This window comes from Rhinatrema bivittatum, chromosome 6 (genome assembly GCF_901001135.1).
Source record: "Rhinatrema bivittatum chromosome 6, aRhiBiv1.1, whole genome shotgun sequence".
NCBI lineage: Eukaryota > Metazoa > Chordata > Amphibia > Gymnophiona > Rhinatrematidae > Rhinatrema > Rhinatrema bivittatum.
In genome coordinates, this window is record NC_042620.1 from 124,235,349 (window position 1) to 124,258,715 (window position 23,367).

A 23,367-nucleotide genomic window follows, 5' to 3' on the forward strand; every position below is an offset into this window, starting at 1 on the left:
GCCAAAAGACAGGGGCCGCTGAGGACCAATTCCCATTCCTTGGTGCAAAGGTCATGGCCTGCCAAAGCCTAACATTCCCCTATGCCGTTTCTCCCCAAAGATCGTTCCCCCCCTCCAAATCTTACATTATCGGAGCTAGAGAATGAGGAGATGGAGGCAAAAGAGAGCCATTCACCTTTTTGCCCCACAGTTGGCATTTTAAAAAATGGCTCAAACTTAGTTCTTTTGGAACTATGCCACATGCTCTCTGGTTTTTAATCTGGGGGGGTGGGGGCGGAAAGGGCCTTAGTTGCTCCTGACATTTGCTCCAGGGGCAGGGAGCATATGGCCCCTTACACTTTTGGTCTAGGGGTGGGGGACTGGGAGGAAGTATCAGGGCTCAGAGGCCCTTTGCTCTTTTAGTCTTGAGGCAGGTGAGACTCCCTCATACTAACTAGCTCTTTCATGTCAGGTTGGTTCACGCAGAGGATTTCAGCCAGTAACTAGTGTGCACATCAGATTTTTAAAAATTTCCAAGCATACTATTACCTTGACTGCATTAGGTTTACAATTTAACATGCATCACTAAATATAGTTGTATAGCATGTTAAATGGTGTTTTTTATGTACACATAATATTTTTACCAGATAGCAGTTTAAGAAAATGTTAGTGCAAGTTTTATTGCACAGGTCACTTCATCTGATATAAGAAAAATATTACTCAGATAAAATACAGATCAATATAGATAGACCATTGTATATTTAGATTTCTTTGATTGAGGGAATCCTTGCGAATAGTTTAAATCAATCAAAATCTTTGTTACCTTATAGAAGGGCGAACGTAATAATTTGTGAGTTAAAACTATGTGTTAAAATTTAGCACACAGTTTCTTAACGTGCATGCTAAAAAATAATTTAAATCCAAATACAGTAAGCTAATGGTATGTTAATACATTGGAAGTTAAAAAAAACAAAACAAAACATACTAACCTGAAAATGTGTGCAGAAGACATGCTTAGCATGCATAAAATATGATTTATTCGCATAAGACATTTTCTGCACAGAAAACATATTTCGTACTGAGGAATGGTGTCTTCTGCACATAAAGCATCATTTATTTGCACAAAATATGGTTTATGAACACATTTTGCATGCATAAATCATGAGGTATGCACAAAAACATGATCTAGGGGCATATACCAAAATTATAATGAGTTGTGCTCCTAGCTCATGTTGTGAGAACAACTATTATTGCATAAATCATGCTGTGAAGAGTCTGCATCAACCCCATTTTCTGCACATAAATGCAAGTGTTGGACCCCCATAGCGTGAATTCCAGGTTCAACCCCATGGACTAACTCTAGCCTCAGAATGTTTACTACGCCTCTGTCCAGGAGTTAAATTCCCAGTGCTAAAAAGGCGCGAGTTAACCCTAAGCATCTCTCTGATTGGGCAGTAATAACTAATACCTTGATTAACAAGGGATTTGAATGGAGGAGTCCTAATTTTTCACACAGTTTTACTCACAAGGTGTGCACCTTTGTATGAATTTAAACTCCTTGCTGCACTGGAAATGAAGTTGTATGCACAAAAAAACGTACATCCATACTCTAACGTGTGCATAGAGCGATACATCTACGGCACAAGTACATCCTGTACAAAGAAATCCAAGAAATGTTGACAAAGGAGTTGCCTGCAAAGCTTGAAGAAAAAGATGTTTGCTTTAGAAATCACAGCATCCAACTCCTGGTTTCATAGAAACGCCTGCAATACATGTTAAGTGACAGGAAGTCACTTGACTGTCAATATCACCTAATTGCTTTCTGGAAAGCTTCTTTTAAAATACAAACTATGCTAATACTGTACAAGTCAGCTCTACATGTACTTGGAAAAATATGCTGTCTGGGAAATTCTCTCTCTGTCTTAGCCTGAGGTCTATAATACTAAAAAAAAACCAGAGTGACTTCAGGGGCAACCCTGCAGCAACAACAGAGCTCCTTCAGTTATTTCCAGTACACAGCAGTTTTTAAAACTTCACTTTGAGGTTTTAGGACTACAGTAGAACAACTTTGGGCAGATGCCTCAATAACCCCAGTGCCTAGAGAGATATTATAAGCCAGTACTGATATCCAAGCATCCTTTAAGCAGGTTTTATGACACCAGTTGCACTGTCTTCAATGTGTAACCCCTCCCCAGTGTGCCTGTCCTGCATGGGTGGGTCCATAAAAGAATCTGTTTCTCTTTGGGGCTGGAACCTCCCACCGGCTGGCTCTTTCACATTCCCTCTTACTCCCAGGGCCGGATCCTTTGCAGGTGGTGGGGAAGATACACGTCCATAGCCCAGTGTGACAGAGGTGACCTTCTAACACATTCCTCATTTGTTCCTGGAGTTCACTTGGGGAGGATACTTGTCCTTACTGTGACTGCAAAATAAATTATCTGGAGTCACTGGTTTAGTATCCAAAATTAAAGTCTTTACTGTTTAACACTGGAGATGCAAGGCACAAAACTCAAACTGCAGCACCTCAGAATCCTCTTCTCAATTTCTTACAGTCTCTTCCCTCTATCTTTGCAGGACTCATTTATATCAGGGCTAAGGAAACACCCACTTTCTTGGATTAAGTACAGTGGAGCTTACAGATGGGCAGGGTCTTTTAGGATAGTCAGAACACCTTCCAAGTTAATAAAAATGTTATAGTCTGCGGCAGAGAGAGTAAATCTCTCTCTTTCCCAAGGGTGGTGAAACACCAAATGGGTGTCTCCGGTGACATTGCTTCACTTTATTCATGGTTAGCAGATCTTCTGGATCTCCTTGACCTTACACACTCCCTATAGATCTTCCCTCTGGATCCCTTATGGGAAGGATCACCCTGAAACTAGCAACTCTCTTGCTTCAGACAGGAAAGAAGGGCAGACAAAACTTCCTCCTGGATCTTCCAACAAAATAATTTCTTTTTATCCAAAAACTGATATTAACACCAGAGTTACTCCTTGCAGAGGGTCATCACCACTTCAGGGGCAGGTCTTCCCTATCCCTGGGCATCCCAGACACAGAGTTCCCCAAGAAGGTCCAGATGTCTCACAAGGCTCCTACCACAAAAATTGCAAAAAAAACCCAAAAACAACCCAGAGGGAAAATCCCAATCAGTAAATGGACTAGAAAAGGATACCCCTCCCGATCCTGGTCAGGACCACCAAGCAGGGTGTGCCTGGCTCTTCTGACTGGGCATGAGAAAACAACAAAATCTAAACTCCTCTCTACTGCCTAACTCTCAGGGACTGCCTCCCGAGCTCTCTCTAGAGAGCTGCTAAACAGATTGTCAGGGGGCCGGCCATTCCAGACCCCTCAAAGGAATGGGCTGAATTTGAATGGTGCCCCCCCTCACACTAACCTGTATTCCATTCACTAACTAAAGGGTCACTCAGGTCTTATTGGTGATGCATTCATACCTGCACATCAAATACCAGTGCTCCAAGTGATACAAGTCCCCACCCAGAATTTGGCCAAAATTCTTCCTGCAGCAAATGAGTACCTTGCTAGAGACATAAAAGCTTCCACGTTTATACCAACAATCACATATTTCCATGTAAATGCACAAATCCTTTGTTTATCTGAGTGAGCTGAGTTATATGTTGTAGCATTTGAAAATATTTGTAGCTAGGAAGGGCATAAAACAGCCTCCTCCCAGTGAACATGGTGGAGGTTACAATAGTAGTAGAAGGTGGGGAACAATAATGGCATTATAATCATCACATAAGCCACATGGAAGGCCTGATAACAAAGCCTTAAGGAACCTAGACACAGTACATGCACCTACTGGCCTTAGTGTGTAATCCATGGCAACTCATCTAAAGGGTCAAGAAGTCTAGATGAAGCAGCAACAAAGACCAGAACATTAGTTACACTGTGTCTGGCAGGATATGTGATGTTTACTCTGTGACCCCACTAATGGCCCCATCATCAAGGGATGCCTGGCCTTGCTGCTGCAGGGGTGTGAGGCCACCCTTTGGAAGGGAGATTGGTGTTGGTTAGCCTCTTTCTTCTGGCCTGGTTCTGGAGCACTCTGCATCGATAGGCAGCATGAAAGCAGCAGGCTTCTATCTTGGAAAGACTTATGCACATTCATGAATCAGGTAGGTTAACAGAGACAATCAGCTTAGAAACTTTTTTTATTCACCTCAAGAAGAGCAAAGAAAGGTTTCTGATATAAGGAGGCTAGCATTAGAAGTTTATCCGAAATGCCACAAGCCTACCTCATGCAGCAAAAAAATTGCTAGGGCTTTACTGAAATGGCCAATACATTTGTGAACCACTGTCTTCCAGGAGGTGAGACACATTCGGAAGGGCTTCTCATGCAATCTGTGTTACACTCTTTATTGGCATGATGTGTCTGGTTCTTTACTCAAACCCTGCAGATGTTAGCAGCTCCTTCTTCCCATGGTAAGTTAAACAAAGACATGTACATATTCAACTGAGGGCAAGTGCAGCGTTGTGCTTGGATATTTCAGCTAGCTGAATCAATGTAGGCTGTTAGATTACAAGGCCAAGTAGTTTTTTATGCCTTTTCCTGCACCAATCCTCCTGACCTTTCCGTGCTTGTAACTGCACTTCATAGTGCTTTGTGCATTCTTTGGGATTATCACATGACTGCAGACCATCTGGCCCTGGCTTAGCTGGTCCTAGAGTAGCTCCAGAGCATGTTACCATTTTTAACCTTGCTTTCTCCAAAACAGTTATCAAAGGCCCCATGGGCTGGACCTGTGGGAAAGCCCAGACGTTGAAGCCTGTGCCTGCTGACTGCTAGCCCTCTGCTGTTCATATATTGCTGCATCTTAGACATTAGAAATAGAATGTGAATAGCACCTCTGGCCTGAACACAGGGGTTTTGGCTCCTAAAGGAAGTGAATTGTATGTGCTTTACAGTCACATGCTTCCTTGCCATCGAGTGAGTATGCTGCCTCCACAATGTACAAAATCTACAGTCTCATTCTGAACTCTGCAGAACACATAATGTGTGCGTGTTGCAGAGCCTGGTGAATCTGCTTTGTTGTACTGTGAGGTGCTACTAATACATGAAAATCTTTGCAAGTTAAGTTGTACATGGTCACTTTAGAATGTTTGACCCACAGAAGTCAAATAATTTTATATACATAAATTGCTTGGGTGATATTATCAAAAGGTTGTAATCTTTACATGCTATGTTGGGGTTTTTTTTTTGCTTTGTAGATGTACTGTATCTCTGGGGTGGTAGTATGTGCTGAATCTTGGCTGTGTGACTGAGGAACATAACAAAAAAAAAAAGAAAGGAGTGTGCATTGAGCCTTTTAAGACATTGTCTAAAACTGTATGTGAGTAATTGTAGGCTAGAAATAGTGTGCTGCATGAGAAGCACCCTCAATGATGCCCTATAGCACTTTGCAAGTACTACCCTTAAAGATGTCCTTATGCCTTGTCCTCAAATGGACAGAAATACAGAGATGCAATATCAGGGATGAAAATATAGCATTGTTATTGGTTAATCTCACATTCTTTTGGCTTTTCATCACAAGATTTGTCTGCCTATGTTGCTCTACTTGTTTTCATGAGCTTTGTATTTTCGTAGCAGTGCTACACGCCTAGTCTCAACATTATAAAGCCTATCCTAGCTATACCCTCACCTCTTTCACTGCTTTCTGTTCTTTGTTGGACAACTGGTCCCAAAGCCCTAGCCACGTCCTCTACAGGACATGACATCATCCCAAGTGCAATAGGAGTGCCCTGGCCTTGGTGACCATTTAACATACATGAAGACTACATTTCCTGCAGCAGAGATGATATCAAGGTTTTCAAAAGTCCTGCAAGTAGAGTGAGCATCAATTGTTAACGAGTGCAATCTGTTTAAAGGTTCCTCATGATGCATCGTCCCACCTTCCTAGGAATGTTGGTTACTTCAGCTTTGGATCTCTCTGCTGTCTATCTTTATCTTTCTCCTCACACAACTGCTCTCATGGAGTGCAATGCACTCAATGTTTTTGAAAAGCTGTTTGTATGGGGACCCTTTGGGATCACCACTACATAGCCCTAGTTACCAAAACCTTGGACTAGGAGTAGGAGTTAGGTAGTAGAGGAAGGGTGCGCCATTTTCAGAACAGCCCCTCCACAGAGGTTGCTGGAATGGCTATCCTTCTGATGGAATAAAAGCAGATTGCACCATAGCTAGGCGTGGCATTTTGTGTTAGCAATCTGAGAAGCAGCTGGTTTTTTTTCTGAGGTTGATTTTCTTCCTTTTCTTGGTGTGCTAAGTCCCCTGGTTTGGATCCTGCCTTGAACAGGAAGGGAGCAATTGTCTTGCTGGTACACAACTTTTGTCTGGACACCCTACCCAGTGTCCAGAGTATTCTGTGGCACCTATGACCCTCCCACCTATTGTGAATGATAGATTCACTCCCACACCTTGGGTCTTGGAGGAGTATTTCTTATCACTGTTGGAAAGAACCAGACACTCTGGGTCTGTGGGATAGAAAGAGAAGGGTGGGTTCTCAGAACCTGTGCACCCCCTGCTTTCCAGACCCAACCACTAGAACAGGGACCACGATTGTGTTATGCAATAAGTAAAGATGTACGTGTATGTGATGTGATGTTAACTGCGCCAAGCAAAGAGTGGGCATATTGAGAATAAAATAGAAACATTTTTATTTGTAAAAAAATATAAAATATACAAATGACAAAAAATAAACTATATACTACAAACCAAAGATATGGGTTCTTGATTTCCCCCCCCCCCCCCCCCCGCTATTAAGGGGGCAGAAATCCCATAGCCTCAGGCAAACAGCTGCTCTAAGGAGCTTCCTATGTGCTGAGCTGTTTCCTCAAGGCCATTACCTCCCTGGTGAGGGCAGTGTTTAAGGTCTTCATGGCCTCCACCCTGCTTCACCAGGGTGATAGTTGTCGCTCTGAGGCCTTGTAGATCTTGAAAATTTAGCAGCCTAATAGATGAGACCGCACCTTGAATACTGTGTACAATTCTGGTCGCCGCATCTCAAAAAAGATATAGTTGCGATGGAGAAGGTACAGAGAAGGGCAACCAAAATGATAAAGGGGATGGAACAGCTCCCCTATGAGGAAAGGCTGAAGAGGTTAGGGCTGTTCAGCTTGGAGAAGAGATGGCTGAGGGGAGATATGATAGAGATCTTTAAGATCATGAGAGATGTTGAACGAGTAGATGTGAATCGGTTATTTACACTTTCGAATAATAGAAGGACTAGGGGGCATTCCATGAAGCTAGCAAGTAACACATTTAAGACTAATCGGAGAAAGTTATTTTTCACTCAACGCACAATAAAGCTCTGGAATTTGTTGCCAGAGGATGTGGTTAGTGCAGTTAGTGTAGCTGGGTTCAAAAAAGGTTTGGATAAGTTCTTGGAGGAGAAGTCCATTAATGGCTATTAATCAATTATACTTAGGGAATAGCCACTGCTATTAATTGCATCAGTAGCATGGGTTCTTCTTAGTGTTGGGTAATTGCCAGGTTCTTGTGGCCTGGTTTTGGCCTCTGTTGGAAACAGGATGCTGGGCTTGATGGACCCTTGGTCTGACCCAGCATGGCAATTTCTTATGTTCTTATGCAGAGCTTATCTAGAGTGGAGGGCCTGGCTGGGGGCTGAGGATACATCTAGGCTGCAGGGTCTGGCTGGAGTGCAGATTATGACTGGATCGCATGGCCTGTCTGAGCCACAGAAGTTGGCAGGGGTACAGAGGGGTACTAGGCGCCATATCCTCATCTCACCTTCCCTGCATTGTTTCCTTCTCCTTGGAGCTCTCATTTTACTCCTCGGAATATACTTCCTTCTGTTGGAAAGATGGACCCTTGAGCTGATATGAGGTTGTCACTACCACCAGGAGAGGGCCCCTGTTGGTACTTGTCATTGGGAGGCAGGACAGGATAAGAAGACCCAACTGGACCTTCACCTATACCAGCCCTCGTTCTCTGCAGGTTGAACCCTTGGGTACCGGGGCCTGCAGGACTTAGGCACAGGTCTCTCAAGGCATGGATCTGGAAGACGAAGCTGAAGCAATGTGGGACGGGCCAAGGGTCGAGGCAGGCAATGGACAAGTGGAAGTAGGGATGGGCCGGAGGTTGGGTCAGGTAGCGAACAAGCGGAGTCGAGAGGCTAGGCAGAAGGTTAGGGCAGGCAGCGATCAAGCAGAGTCGAGATACCAGGCAAGAGTCAAGGCAGGCGGAGGTCAAGCAGAGTCAGGCGAAGGAGGGTTAGAACCAGAAGGTCGATCCATAGGGACGAGGAGCAAGGCAGGGACTGGAGACAAGGAACAGGAACGCTGGAGCCAGGAGTAGAAAGCAAGGCAGGAATGCTGGAAACAAGGCAGGGATCAAGAATGCAGTCAACTTGCACTCAAGAATGAGCAGGACCCGTTGCTGAGGTGAAGTGGTGGTAGCAGGGCAGGGTATATATACCCACCCTGCTGCCTGACGTCATCTTCACTGGCTGCGGGGAACTTTCCCACCACTAGCCCTTTAAATTTGCTGCAGAGGCGAGGGTCTAGGGAGTCTGGCGTGAAGCTTGGCATCAGTGGTATGTGGAGGCGCCGCATGAGCAGGCCGCTACCGCGGCAGTTGGCATCAGCAGCGGGAGGTGGTGATGGGGGAAGCAGGAATGGGCCTCCTGCCTGCCCAGGTGAGGGGACCCGGTCGTGGTCTCACGCAGCCGGGGATCCTAACACCTCCTCTAGCACCTTTTCTGCTTTTCCCTCCTGTGCGGATGTTCCTGCCACTGACAAAGATGTAGCTGAATGAGGGAAAGCACAAGAGAAAGAAGACATTCAATGCAATGTAAGGGGATCCCCAAATTTGTCCCTTACTAGAGTAGTTGCCCCTTTATAGTCAGTGGTCTCAACAAACATCTGCTCTGTGAGTGATGCCAGAATAGAATCGGCATGTTTGGAGAGGTTTGACAGTCCTTACTGGGAAGTGTCTTAGGTTTAACAAAACATCTGTGCCCGGTGAGTGTTGGGGGGTCTTGAAAAATCAGTTTGTAGCTCGCAGTCTGAGGACACCATCTCTTCACAGAGTGGTGCTAGTGTGGAGACTTTCCCTCCATAGAGAAAGGGACCAGGATTAGGTCCTTTCTCAACAGAGGGGTACCAAGAAGAAGTGTTCCTGTCCTAGGAATGTGGCTAGGGCCCAAGGTCAGAGTTCCCAGTGCAAGGAACCTTTGGTTTCCTTACCAGAAGGAGTGTACTATTTTTCTGGGGAGGTTTACAACAGAACAGGGCAAGAGGATTGGATTTTTCCTCCCTCGGGTGGGAGCTATAGATGGTGTGTTCTAGCTGTTCATCATCCTCAAGCACCATCAATCCTAGTGGACATTTAGTTAGCCTTTCAAGAAGACAGGAGCTCTCTGTCTCCTGCCACTATCTTTTCTTAATTATTGAAGGGAGGGAGTCTGTATTTTCCCTTGAAGGTCTACCTGCCAGAGTGACCCAGTTTCGTATTATTTTGCTTTGGGAATCCTAATTTTGGAGACTTTTCCTTGGGAGAGCCTTGGTACCCCTTCACAGTGGATTGGGGCATCCTTGTGTAAAGTTAGATCAAGTGTGAGGGAAGATTCTCTGGTAGACCTCTATCACTCCTTCAAAGGATGGATCTGGCCGGTGACTCGATGCAGAGGATTTTCAACTTTAAGTATCCTAATTAAGAGACTTTCTCCTCAGTTTGAGGCAAAAAAGTTTTTCCACCTTGCCTGTCTCTATTTTGTTTTTCCCCTTTTGGGGTTACTTACAATTTCTGTTTTGGGGGCTGTGTGCGCTTGGTACTGGGGACTCAGTTACCAATCCATTGGGAGAGAAGTGTCTTTCATACTGAAGTGTGGAGGAATTCATCTGTGAGGAAAGGATCCCTGCCAATGGCAAGAAGAGAAACATCTGAAGGTATTGAGAACTGTGTATGTTGCTGACTCAAGGGGAGGTACGTGAAAGGGGAGTGCCCATCTGCTACCAAGGAGAGCCAAAGTATTGCAGAAGAGATCAGGAAAGATATGAGAAGGGGGACTTAATTTTCTGACACAATATTGGGACTTTATTCTAACCACTCTACAGTGGGGAGAGAACAGTGAAAAAAATATTGGAGATAGTCAAGTACTCTTTTTCCAATCTCAAAGCGGAGTAATCTGAGTAACTGGGAAAAGAAAGAGATCAAGTGCTAAGAAGTCTGCTTCGTGAGACTTTGCAAGAAGAGTGAAGTCACAAGTTTATTAGTCTTTCATGCTGTCCTATTTATTGACTTTATTTGACTGCTGAATTGGGAGCTATAAATATTCTTCAGTCAACTAATAGTAAAAGAAGCTGGAAACCACATTTCTTCTCAGTGTGCTTCTTGGATATAAGACTGTGATCATTGTTAGTGCTGCTTACAAGGACGGGAAAGGGGCTTGCATTGGGACTACTGCAAAAGGGCCCTGGAACTATCGTTCCCCCCACAGGGAGCCCTGGACCTCAGAATGTGTCATTGCAATCTCTGGAAAGACTGAGAGAACTGTGTGCAGAAAGGGTCCATCTCTCCTGTCTATGTGCCCCCGGATGCCAGTGAAAGGATCCGTCCCGCCCAGGGGCTACACCAGGAAGGAAGGATTCTTGGGATTCAGGAAAGTGAATCCCTGAGAGGTTGTGTAAGGATAAAAAGTAATCTTAAGGTAGAGAGGTTTAAGTCCATATTCCTCATATGTCCAAAAGAGGGCTTCAGAGGTTTGGAGAAAAAAAAAAAAAGAGGATTGTCCTTGGTTGTTCAGAGAGAAAGCTACACAGCTGAGAAAGGTCCTGACTGAAAAAAGGAATCAGCCAGGGACTCGTCTAGAGGAGAAACAGTGAGAGAGAAGGAAGGAGACTACATCCAAAACAGGGGCCAGGGGAAATCCCAGAGAGGAGCATTCCTTCCCTAGAGAACATACCTGCCCAGGGTGTGCAGTATTTTGTTACTGAGACTGAGTTTACATTTTGCACTTTGCACTTTCATTAGATGATCTGTTTGGTGCATTTGACATTCAGTGTGCTGCTTTGATTTTGTTCCTGACATCAGAGACCAGGAAAGACTTATTATTGAACAGCTTTGGAGTCAGTGTGGTGATCTGACTGACTGTAACTGGACTGGTGTGCAGAAGAGCCCTAGACAAAAGAAAAAAAAAATCCCTAAGGACCATGAAAAAGAGATGTTGCCCTCCCCTCCCCTCTTTCCAGCACGAGACACTCAGGAGGCGTGGGTATTGCCTTGGCTCATGGACCTCCCAGTGAGCTCCTGTGCCTGTTTTTCAGTGGCGGCAGGGGCTACAGCAGAAATTCAAAATAATGCTTCCATACACAATGGAGGTTGTATACCCTAGAGCAGAGGCTCTGTCATTTGTGGGTGTAGACAATGAAGCACTAGAAATATTGTCCTTTAGCTTTCAGTACTCTGGAGGCTCTATGTGCCTATCATGAACTTGCAATTAGAAAACCACTGACTGATAGCTAAGTGGACGTGCATCAGTTCATGCTTTGCAAAAGTGTATGGGACTTTATAATCAGCTTGTAGCATGCAGATGGCATCTGACTGATTCAGTTTGGTTTGCCTGGCAGGTCTACATTATAACTATACATTGCCCTGGGGTAGCACTAATTCGGAGAACTTGATAGCTGTTAACAACAGTGCATGTGTTCACTGTGCAACATGCAAAAAATAGTCCCACCAGTAATAACTGAAAAGTTAAACAATTCAATTCCTCATTCAAAAGGTGCTACTATCTATACTTTACATACCTACTGTGACAAGGGGAAGATACAGGTAGCAAAAGATGGCAAGCCAGCTGAAACCAAAGGAGATGTTTCTCTGGACTGGACATATTGCTTCTCTCCAGGCAATTGAAGTGGTTATTGTTATGTTGGAATGACTTTTGTGTGTCTATGATAATTAGACTTTCAGTTTCATGTGGCCTACTGTTACCTGTAATCTTATACTTCCAGCTAGTGAATTGGTTTCTGTATTTCCTTGCCTCTAGCCATTTGTTCTTTGTCTACTAAAGAATTTGTAAATACAGACTTTAGTAAGTGTTTACTCAGAGTTTATGCCATGTATTTCTTCTATTGGAAAATGCACTCAGATATTTGTGACCAAAAGTGCTAGTATACAAAAGGCATGTATGGAACTTTTTCAAGTATACTCACCTAATATAGCTCTTTTTAGGAAAATATAAACAGGCCCACTCTAACAGATTACCACTACACTCTGGAGGCTAGAGTTGGCAGCAGACCTGCTGCAGGAGGCCTGACTCCTTCCTCCTCATCAGCCTAAATGTGGCCTTTAAAGCCTTGAGCTCTCACTCAGTGTATGTTTCCCTGTTATAAACACAATGTTGTATGAAACATTAAGAAACTTGAGACAGTAGAAACCCCCCCATGTAACCTTTTCACCTCTAATGACTCCAGCTGAGGCCTCTTCTGAAACACCACAGGATGCAAGACCTCACCCTTAACCCTTCCTTTAAGTACCCTCCCTTCAGCAGAGCCAGCATCAACACTAGCTCACAGGCCATCAGCACTTCAGAAGGGTAGAGCAATGGAAATATCCAATGGAACATGAAGAACAGTTGCATTGCTCCTTGGTCTCACTTTGAGCCCTCACCTGACTGCCTATCAAGCACTAGGTCTGCATGTGGATGCAGTGTCAAGTGCAAGACAATGGGGGATCTGTGGCAACATCCATACAGACTGGTGATGCTCAGCTCTCTCTCCCCTCCCACACATTCTTCCTGTCATGACTGACACTCATATAAGGGTCAGGGCAGTGAACATGCAGTGCTTCTCAAAGCCCATGGTGCCTTTCTGGTAAAATTACTGCTACTGCCATGGATGACACTCCCAACCGCAGTTGCTAGTGGAGCAACCCCCTTTGGGGAGAGGAGTCACAGTTTAAGAAGCCCTGTGCTGCTCCTTGTGTACAGCTGCCACCCAGCCTTCCACCCAAGTACCCCTGGACAAACTGCATGCTCACTTATGGAACTGCCTTGTCTTGATGTCCTCCCTGCTACTGCCAGGGGGATACAGGTTGTCTTCCTGCTGAAGGACCAGCCTGGCCAAAAAGACTTTTTCCTCAGCCAAGAAATTAGGATGTCGGTTGGGGAGCGCAATTTTGTGGAATGTTTTCAGGGCAGATAGAAGGCACGCTTACCCGCAGAGCTTGAGATGCGCAGAGTTTAGAAAAGCAGCAGATAAGTTGTATTTATGTGGTTATAGTGAAATATAGCCTTTTATGTGAGATAACTGGCTAAACGGTTATACTGGTAACCAGCTGGATAGCAAAGATAATCAGCTGTATGTCAATATTGCTGTTTAGACTGTTATCTCACATAAATGGCAAAAGAGTGATGTTGGTAGGTAACTAGTCACACCTGTATTCAGATAGCCATATATGATTTAGCCACCTTCTGTTCTACCTGCATATCGCTGGATATTTAGACTTAGTCGGTTACTTTTTGGTCCTGTAAAAATTGTCACCAGCCTCCTGAACATTGATCTCTATATTAGCTTTTATGAGCATGGGCAACACCAAAAGAGCCAATGGAAATCTGAGATCAAACTTCCCGTTAAGTACAATCACTAACAAAACTCTGAACTAGTTACATGATTTGCCCTTGTCTAGAAATTTCAAAACATCTCACAACTGAAGGCATAATTCACAAACATATCCACACAATGAACCACAACATTTCAAGCAAAGGAACTTGATGATCTGGGTCTGTATATTTAAATAGGCCCTTGAACAGCCATACAGCCCTTAAAATGTATGATAAAAAAAATGGCAGGTGAATAGAGGAAAGAAGTAATACTAACACCCAGATTTCTATCTGGAGATGTAGCAACAGTAGAAAATTATAGAATTCTCATATAGTTTGTCATAGAAAATCAATTAAAAAAAGATAGAAACATAAAATGTAAGAGAAAATGGTTCAGGAACAATTTACAGTATTTAGATACAAATACAATAATATCTCATCAACTACAAGGCCCTGAAGCAAAAACGAACAGTCCCAAAACAGTTAATGACATCACCACAGGCCCCTCCCATGTATAAATGGAACTCAGATTTTCTCATATTGTCATGCTCATCAAATACTCAAATTAGTTCTGAAAAATATATTACTGCAGTATTAGACTCAATGGGACTAAATTCTCTTTTATACTGTTACTTCCTGCTCTGCATTAAAATATAATTACTGAAAGGACCGCCCCTTTACCAAAAGGGAATAGCAGACTTAAAGAACGCTTTTTATTGAAACAAAAGTCTTGTCATTCTCCAAAGTGGATTTCTTTATCACCTGCTGCCTGCAGTAAGACACATGGGGCAGGTGCTGCTGTATTTGGCAATTTTCTGCTTAGCTGATGCTAAATCTGCTCCTGTAAAGAGGTCACAGCCGAGCATGAAACTGCTTAGCACAAGCCTCTAAAGCTTTCAGAAGATAAAAAGAAAAAACTGCATATATTTAGAACAGTTTTACAACTTTCACTTTTAGACAACAGACAATTTTAGATTTAAGAAGGTTTATAGCCTGCCAGGTCCATCATAAACAAATCTACAAACATCCTGTGATCCTATTTGCTAATAGGAAATTGCCACACCTCGCACATTCGCAAGGCAAAATATGACTTGAATGCGTATTTCTAATATATTTTGAAGAGATGACCCTTGACTCAACTACAATGATCCCCTTATTTTTTCCATTGTCTATTAGTTAAACATTCAGACAGACCCTTGGAATATGAAAACATACTTCTGATAGAGATAGGAATATATATTATAAACATAGCTTGTATGCATATGTTACTGCAGATTTATTTGTTCATATCAATTCATTAACTATAATATCTTTTTATTTTCTTCTTTCAGTTATATGGCTCTGACTTTTGAGATCATGCATTATCTGCTCATACTTCATTCCAATTTCTCTTTGTTTCCTCACCCACTGTAGCACTGGGGACATTCACTAGGGTTTCCTTCTCCCTTTAAGCATTCTGTGGCATGGTTTGAAACCAATGAAAAACCAAAGCTGGTATTACAGTAGAGGCCATGGTCAGTTCTGGCTTTGACATTTCCAATTATTAACTTTTAACTAGTCACACCACTTGCTATATCCATCTTCTGTTTTGGAAAATGTTCTAGACAATTGTATGAATTGTTGCACAGTATAAAGCAAAAGGGTCGAAGAAATCAAGGCTCAGGCATGTGAAATCGGAGCAGTTCTAAGGGTTCCTTGAGAGAGTATAGCTAGCTTGTGCATAACTAATGGTCCATGGGCTCCTACCAGGTAAGAAATGCTGACTGACCAAAATCTACTCCAAGGATTTTGTTTTTCTGTGTTGACTGGATGGGAATATTTTTTGAATCACTGACTAAAGCAGAGGTCAGCATCATTTATGGGCAGAGTGCAGCATTTAGGGGGCAATTTTCAGAGGGGTCGATGTAATAAGGTGTGCTGAAGCTGCCACGGATTTGTACGCGCGTTTTCCCATGCAAAGCCCTATACGAGGACGTAATAAAGGTTTTGTGCCTGGGAAAAAAGCATGTACGAACGTGCTTACAGACCAACGGTTTTTCCTGCACAAATGCATGCTAACGGCATGCAAAGGAAGCGATTAGCTAATCATAGGCAATGCAGGGAGCCGCGCTAATGCTAGTGCAGGTTTTTTAATGCAGGTTTTTTTTTACCACCACAGTCAGGGTACGAGTTAAGCGTCAGTGCCGACTTGGGGGGGGGGGGGCCTATGCTGGCATCCGAGCATACTGAAAACCACCTAGCTGAGCACCTAATTTGGCATCCGAGTGGCCAGCTTAGCCAGGTACTTTTCTGGGTGAACGAGCGGCCAGCATCACTAAGTGCTTTTCTCGATGTTCGAGTGGCCAGCTTAGGTAGGTACTTCCCTAGGTGCTTTTCTGGGTGCCCGATCAAATAGATTTGTGACCAATTAAGTACCTAGCTCAGCGCCTGAGCGGCAAGGAAAGCTAGGTGCCTTTCTGGGCGCCCAATCGTATAGATTTTTACTGCCACAGTCAGAGTACGAGTTAAGTGTCAGCGGATATTCGGGAGGCCTATCTTGGTGCCTGAGTGGCCTGATAAGCCCCTAGCTGAGCGCCTATTTCATCTTCCGAGTGGCCAGCTTAGCTAGGCACTTTTCTGGGCGACCGAGCAGCCAGCATCGCAAGGTGCTTTTCTCAGCTTCCGAGCAGCCAGTTTAGGTAAGCGCTTCCCTGAGCGACAGATACACAGCCAGAAGAGCGGCAAGATTGTTAATTAACTCGCATCCCATCTGAGCACCCGTCTCACTGATATGCCAGTGTGAATTAGCATGCAAAAATATTTGCCATGTTTTCTGCAGCACAGATATTGGAAATATTAAAATTACTTTCCAAGGTCATACTTTCAATTAATAGGGAAACCCGGTCACTCGCTCGTTTTTATGTGCGGGTTTTCAGCATGGATGCAGCCGCTTATTACATAGGGCCTTATGGCGCTTAGGTTCGTGCATTTCTTTGTGTGTGTGCGGATTTCTGCATGCAAATCATTTACATAATTTATTTATTTTTTTACATCCTGCAGAAGCGGGAGCTTCAGCCACGCGCAGTGATCAAAACCCACACTCATAACTAGCACCTGTTTGGCCGCGGGTCTTATTACATCGGCCCCGGAATGTCCACATTGGGATAAAGTCTGCGAGTACGTTTTACCCACAGCCTTTGCTCCAAGTGTTAAAGTGAAAGCTCACCCTTACTAAAATGATTGCGGGTACTTTGTGCCCAGGGACATTTGCACCTGTGTTTTGTGTGAGTAGTTTTTTCCAATGGAAAATAATATGAGTAGATCTGAAAATGAAATCTGTGTGTGTTGTTTTTCTCCTCTAAATGCAGTCAGAGGTTTGGTGGTGGTGGGGTGATGGCCTAAGATTTTCTCTCTGCTCTGCTTAGGACTTCAAGTTTCTTTGAATGGAGGCACTGGAAAAGTTTATCCTGCCTGGGTTGGTCCCAGAGTACGTCTGCCACCCTATCGCATCCTAGTTCCTGGATGTAGGGGTGATGCCTTGGAGGGCAGCATATACAGCTGTAAACTTCATTCAGGGCCAGAACTAGGGCTAGGGTCATCCTTAAGGCACTACTTTCTGACTCTGAACAGTAAGGGGCAGGATGAAGAGCAAAATGTGTATCTTCTGCAGGAGCTTGCTGATCTTTGGACTAAAGGTCTGTGTGAACAATGCCACTACCTTAATTTTGTCTCAGGTTTGGCTCACTGATATTCTGTTTACTAGGGAGTGTTTTCTTTCTTCAGTTTTGTTTTGTTTTTTTGTTTAAATGCCATCTACTAGTTTCATGAGTTATTATAAACTAGTTTTGTTTAAATGGAAACCAAAGTAATTGAGAAAGATCAATGACGTTTCATTGATCTAGAGTCCCCAGCCTTTTGGATATGTAAACATTGATAGGACTCAACAGAATAAATTCAGACCTTTAATGCTACTGCTTTTATTAGTAGAGAGAAAACTTTCTATGGTAAATTTTTATGAAGGAAAGATATTTTTCTTTCACAATGACCAGAGAAAAAAATGACTCCCTATCTTGCAATTATAGTGCTAGGCCCCTATGATTTTTCTTTACTATCTGACTGGTTCAGCTGTGGTATCTTTACTCCTGGTTTTTTACACAATGCCCTTTCATTGAAACAAACAGACTCAAGAAAAATAAAAAGCAACTTCCTCTGAAGAGATAGGTGTTCAGACGCTGCCTCAGCAGAACTCTGATGAGGTCAGTGGGTTTTTACAGACTGCAACTACACTGAAATATTTACTGCATGCCTTGAATTGCTTCAGAACACCTTGCTCTGTTTTCATATTGCTCAGTTTACCTTAAGTTTGCCAAGTAGGAGTTCGTGGTCTTGAAGCAGCTTTTTGGTTTCATCTTGACTGCTGCCAATCTCTAGTAAGTTGGGTATTGATTCAGCCAATTGAAGTTGCACCCAGTTTCCACACTAGAACATAAAATTGAGCAAAATGAATAGGTATTAAAGGTCTAACCTCCTGAAAATTAAGGGCTATATTTTCCTTAATTAGATGTTTATCTCTTTATTTAAACTTTGTATAGTCTATTAAACAAAAGATACCCTAGAATAAGGCAGAGCATTTTCTAAACCTAGTATAACAAGTTAGAATTTAATTGAATCACAGGGATTAATATCCCTGCTCTGACCAAAAGTACCATATCGTCTTAAGTGCCCATAGGGTAGAGAGGATTTCGGTTTAGCATCTCTTCCAAAAGACAATATCCTAGGCAATACGGTGTTCTTTAGCATCGTGGTGGTGCACTGGTTTAATGCTACTCATGCCCCTTACTGAGCCACCAACACCTCTTCCTGAGCTGAGAGTCTACGGGTGATCTATTTGAGTACTGGTCATACCCAACCTTCCTTTTACCAGTCTGAATCGTGGTTGTTTTCCATAGTTCTGGGATATTTCTGCACTGTGTTTGATAAAGAGAAGTTTATCTGGGTCTCAGCTCTTAGTTGTTGCTGTAGTTTCCCACGTTATATCTGTGCTTAATAAGACATACAGTAATCTAAACTTTTAAATCTGACATTCCTCCCTACCCACGTTTACCCCCTCTCCTCTGGAACCTATGGTCAGTGCAAGAGTATTCGATATCATAGGTGAACTTTAAAGGCCCACCCACATATGCATGCATAATTAAAAATTATGCATATATAACAACAAATTTTACATTAAAAAGAACATTCTGACTTAGTCTTCCGAGGTAAAAATATCACTTATAACAACCTGTATATTATATTTACATGCACTGCTGTGGTGCCAACCAGAAATACTGCAAGAATACCCATATGATATTAGGCCTATTGTAATGCCTTTTGAATGTGGGCTTGACCCTCATAAAGTCTTGAGTAAACAATTATAATATAGTAAATCTTCCATACTAAAACAGCGCTAACTGCCTGCACTCAAACAATAACAATGTTACCAATGAAAAAGTAATACTGTAAATATAAACCAGCTCCTAAAATACCAATATACCTCCTATTAGGAAAACAGAACACGCCAAGCTGCTATACATCACTACATAATTTTTATATCTTCTATAACTAAGTTATTTTTAAGTAACCCTTACTTTTTAGTTTTATTAGTTAGTTTTTATCTTTATTTTATTTGATATTTGTAAACCGTTTTGATTAAACACTGTTTGTAAAGACGGTATAGAAATATTTTTAAATAAATAAATACATGCTAGCAGACAACCTCACCTCGGTCACACATACAGAACACAGACAATCTATCACTAAATAAAACGTTCATCACAGAATAAAAAAAGACTATAAAGTATAAATAGAAATGTGCAGACAAAAACTGAACTGGAAACTATAACAAGGTACACTCTGTATACAGTGCAACAACAAACATCACCATTCGTCATCAAATATAAAACATCAATCATAATAGTAAAACCATATTAATAATAAAAATAGATTTTTCAAGAGCTGAAGAATAAATATCTAATAATTAAAAACTCATATAAATTGTTTTTTAAATTTCTCAAACACCAGTAAAATATTTCAAATAGACAAATCAAATAACACCCAATAAATAAAAATAATAAGGATAAAATTAAAATATCCCGCTCTTCATACCTGGGAACTTTTGATTTCCAGTCACCCTGAGATTGTAGATTAGTGAGGGAGGGCACACAAACTTTCTCCTCTCTTTCACGTATGCACACACACTTTCTTTCTCTCATACATACTCATGCTCACACACTCGTGCTTCCTCCCTCAGATGCACACAGCCCTTCTCTCCCAATTGTGTGCGTGCACACACATACACATACACACACACACGCATGCTCCCTCTCACACATATATATGCTCCTTCTCGCTCACACACTCCCACACATTCATACTACCTCTCTCGCATGCTCCTTCTGTCTCACACATACACTTGCACTCCCTTTCTCATACACACACACATGCATGTTCCCTCTTATACATACAAACACACACACACATGCTCTCTCATACACAGGGGCTTCAACTTCTTTTCTTCCAGTTGCTCCCCCGGCAGCTTTGGGCCCATCTCTTCCCTTTGGCCTCCATTGGGTCAGGATAACAAGGTGGACTCCACTCCACTGTGGCTGCTGGTAAGATGAGGTCCACTACAGCCCTCAGCCTCTTCTCTGCTTAGGCCCAGTGGATGGGATGGGGGGGGGGGGGCTACTGGATGACCCGCAGTCTCACTACCTCAGCTTTTTCCTTCACTTCTCATTCCCTTCCCTCACTATTTCAGCTCTTCCTCCCCTTTCCCCTCACTATCTTGCTCTGTCTCCCACTTTTCATCCCCTCTCCCTTCCTCTAGAGGGTCTTTCCTCCCCTCTTCTCATTCCTTCCTAGGCTCTCCCCACTTTCTTCCTGCCTGCTCCCTATTCCCCCTTCCCCTCACTTTCTCACCCAGTCACTTCCAGCCTCTTAGCCTTCCCCAAGCTCTTCTTCCTCCCACTCCTTGGTGCATCTTATTACAGTCAAGATTCCCCCTCCTCTCCATGTGACAGGAAGCAGGACCAGCAAAGCAGGTGACGTAATGAAAAGGCCGGCAGACCGCCCGAGGCATAGGAGCCACCAAAGGAGGCTTGCCAGCTCATATTCAGTTATCAGACTGGGCAGAGGTAACCCAAACCCCTGCCTGATCCAATGCATCAACATCTAGATCTCCCACGCGAGCAGGCAGCAGGAGTAGCAACAGCATTTGAATGACGTCATCTCCTGCTGCGAGTCCAGTCTCGCAAGAGGCGCAACGATCTTGCAGCTCTTCTCGTGAGATGGGCTCCGCAGCAGCAGGACACGACATCATTCAAATGCTGCTCCAGCTCTTGCTGCCGGCTTGCATGGGATATCTATGTGTTGATGCATGGGACTGGGCAGGGGTTTGGGTTACCTCTGCTCAATCTGATAATTAAATCTGAGCTGGCAAACCTCCTTTAGTGGCTCCTATGCTGTGGGTGGTCTGCCGGCCTTTTCAATACTTTGGCCACCAGTAGGATGGAATGTGCTGGGCAGCCCTGCAGCCTCCGCTCCATTTTGGCTGTGGTCCCCTCTGACTGCCGTCCCCTGAGAGCTGCTGCCATGTGCAAATGCAAGGTTTGCACAATGGGTTGCGCCAGCCCTGCATATACCGTAAGTGTTTTGAAGAAAGCAAATAATGATCAAAAAACTGTATAAAGAAAATAGCCTGGGATTCTCCATGTAGGAACAAAAGCGTTCTAGGAGTCCTGAATCCCTGCATAAATAAAATAGTGATATCCGAATATAGATATCGTCTTTACAAAAACTCAGTATATCTAGAATTTATGTACTGTGTACAATAATTTAACAGGCCCAGTAAGAGCCAACCTTTCACATCTATTTCAAGTGCTTTGTTCAAAAACATGCTTGTTTACACACACTATCCAGTTTTCGGCCAGTATGAAACAATTAATATCTCCCATTGCACTTTCAAGGTAATATAGAATACATAACTCATTCCAGTTAAAATGAAGATATTGCTCATGATTTTGGAAGCCATACAATTAGACTTCTTGCTTTGGAACTATAGATTGCTGACACTCTTTCATGTGTTAATTTTCAGGCCTTACTATTCATCTCTAAGTGTTGGCAGCATGCTAGTTAATAATAATAAAGTAAAACGGAAAATGAGAGTATGTATTAAATTGTACTAGTTTTTTTTTTAATTATTGTAAAACATCTTTATAGCAAGGAACTTGACTGTCTGAGTTCCTTGTAATATTAGCTTTAATGACATTCACAAGTTTTCATAAACATATGTGAATAAAAACATGTATCTGTTCAAATATGTATAAAGCATTTCATATAAATGTATTTTATAAAGCAGAACAGTTACTGCAGCCCCTAATATTTTAAAAGCAAAGTTTGGCACATGATATATTGCTCTTGTTATATGCTTCATTGACTGTAATGTTATTGTTTTGTTTTGGCAAACTGTAATCCTTTTTACATCTGATATTGCATATGGTGCATAAGTTAGCATCTGTGATGGTCTTTAGAAAATTAGTAAGTAAAGACACTATCAAACATAAAAGAAAATACCATTTCCCTTATTTTTCTTTAAACCATGATTAATAGATACTTTGTCTATAATGTTTTTTGGAAAGAAAATTGCTAAGTTTAAAAATAATTAAAATTTGTAACAAAAATATAAAAACAACATTAAGAAATCTGATAATTGGGAATTGTCTTAATAAAGTTTGTTACAATAAGAAAGATATCTGATAATTTGCTTGAATTTAGTAAGAGCTCTCTGCATGCAGACTAACAGTCCCATTTTTCACTTGTATTACATATTATATCATTGCTGTCCGATGATGGGTTCACTGCATAATGCATTGTTGTTTGAAACATCTTGAGCAAGAATTCTACCAAATAGCAAACAATACAAAGCCACACTCACAGCAGGGATGTTGTTAGTAGTGGCACAAAGCTTACCTTAAGTATAGAGACAACAATTCGGGAATCCCCAGCCTGAACAGCAACTGAACTAACTGTGGTGGTTGCTGAAAGCTGGCTAGAGGAGACACCTTCACCGGACATGGTGGTTTTAGAACCGAACTTCATGCATTAAGGCAACTCCAAAAGTATTTTTGTGTCTCTGCTGACCATTTCAGAAAGGCATCAAACAGTTACAGGGATTCATTCAGGGGGAAAAGCTCAGCCAACACTGATTACACTGCCAAAAGGAAAGAACAGGAGAGTAAAAATAGACGCGCCCATTGAGTTTATCATTCTTCAGAGGGAGCGAGAGAGACAGAGCAAGAGCGAGAGCTGACACACCCCTAGTTTTTCTAGCACTCAGCTCCCCGTTCTTTTCTTCCATTATCTGAAGTGCACAAGCCTGACTTTAGCTCTGTGAACATCAGCTGACACCGGATAAGCAAACGGAAAAAGATACTTCTGTCAAAATAGCCCAGTTTGCTCTCCACATTGAAATTGTGCAGACAGATCCAAGGATTAAATATTGCAGGATTTTAAAACAAGCAATTGCTGACCTTTACGTCTGAAGCATGCACAATGTTTTGTACCCCTCCTTCCATCCAACACATACTCATGAAGATATTCCATGCTCGCTTGCTAAACAGTATAAAATATTGTATCAAGCAGGGGGATTGTTTTTGATTGTTGTAAATATTTATATATTTCCAGTTTTTTTGTAGTCTTGATAATAAATTAATAAAAAAAAGTTTTATGTGAACTTTGCATAGGGATTTTGATTTATATGATGCACCTCATCATTAAAAATTTTTAGTACTACTGC

At 42.5% G+C, this 23,367-nt stretch overlaps 1 protein-coding gene across 3 annotated transcripts in view; it reads right to left on the minus strand.

The window, feature by feature from the left end:
- Window positions 1–22,841, minus strand: part of CCDC141 (coiled-coil domain containing 141) — a 324,021-nt gene extending 301,180 nt beyond the window's left edge. For 2 of the 3 annotated variants that reach the window (XM_029605900.1, XM_029605899.1), the window contains exons 1-2: window positions 22,542–22,841; window positions 17,892–18,014 (exon numbers count right to left, since the gene is read on the minus strand). In XM_029605900.1, the coding sequence (XP_029461760.1) occupies window positions 17,892–18,014; window positions 22,542–22,670 (252 nt within the window). In that variant the 5' untranslated portion in view covers window positions 22,671–22,841. The remainder of the gene's footprint in view (window positions 1–17,891; window positions 18,015–22,541) is intronic. The other variant, XM_029605902.1, reaches the window with a different exon arrangement.
- Window positions 22,842–23,367: the final 526 nt, after the last annotated feature.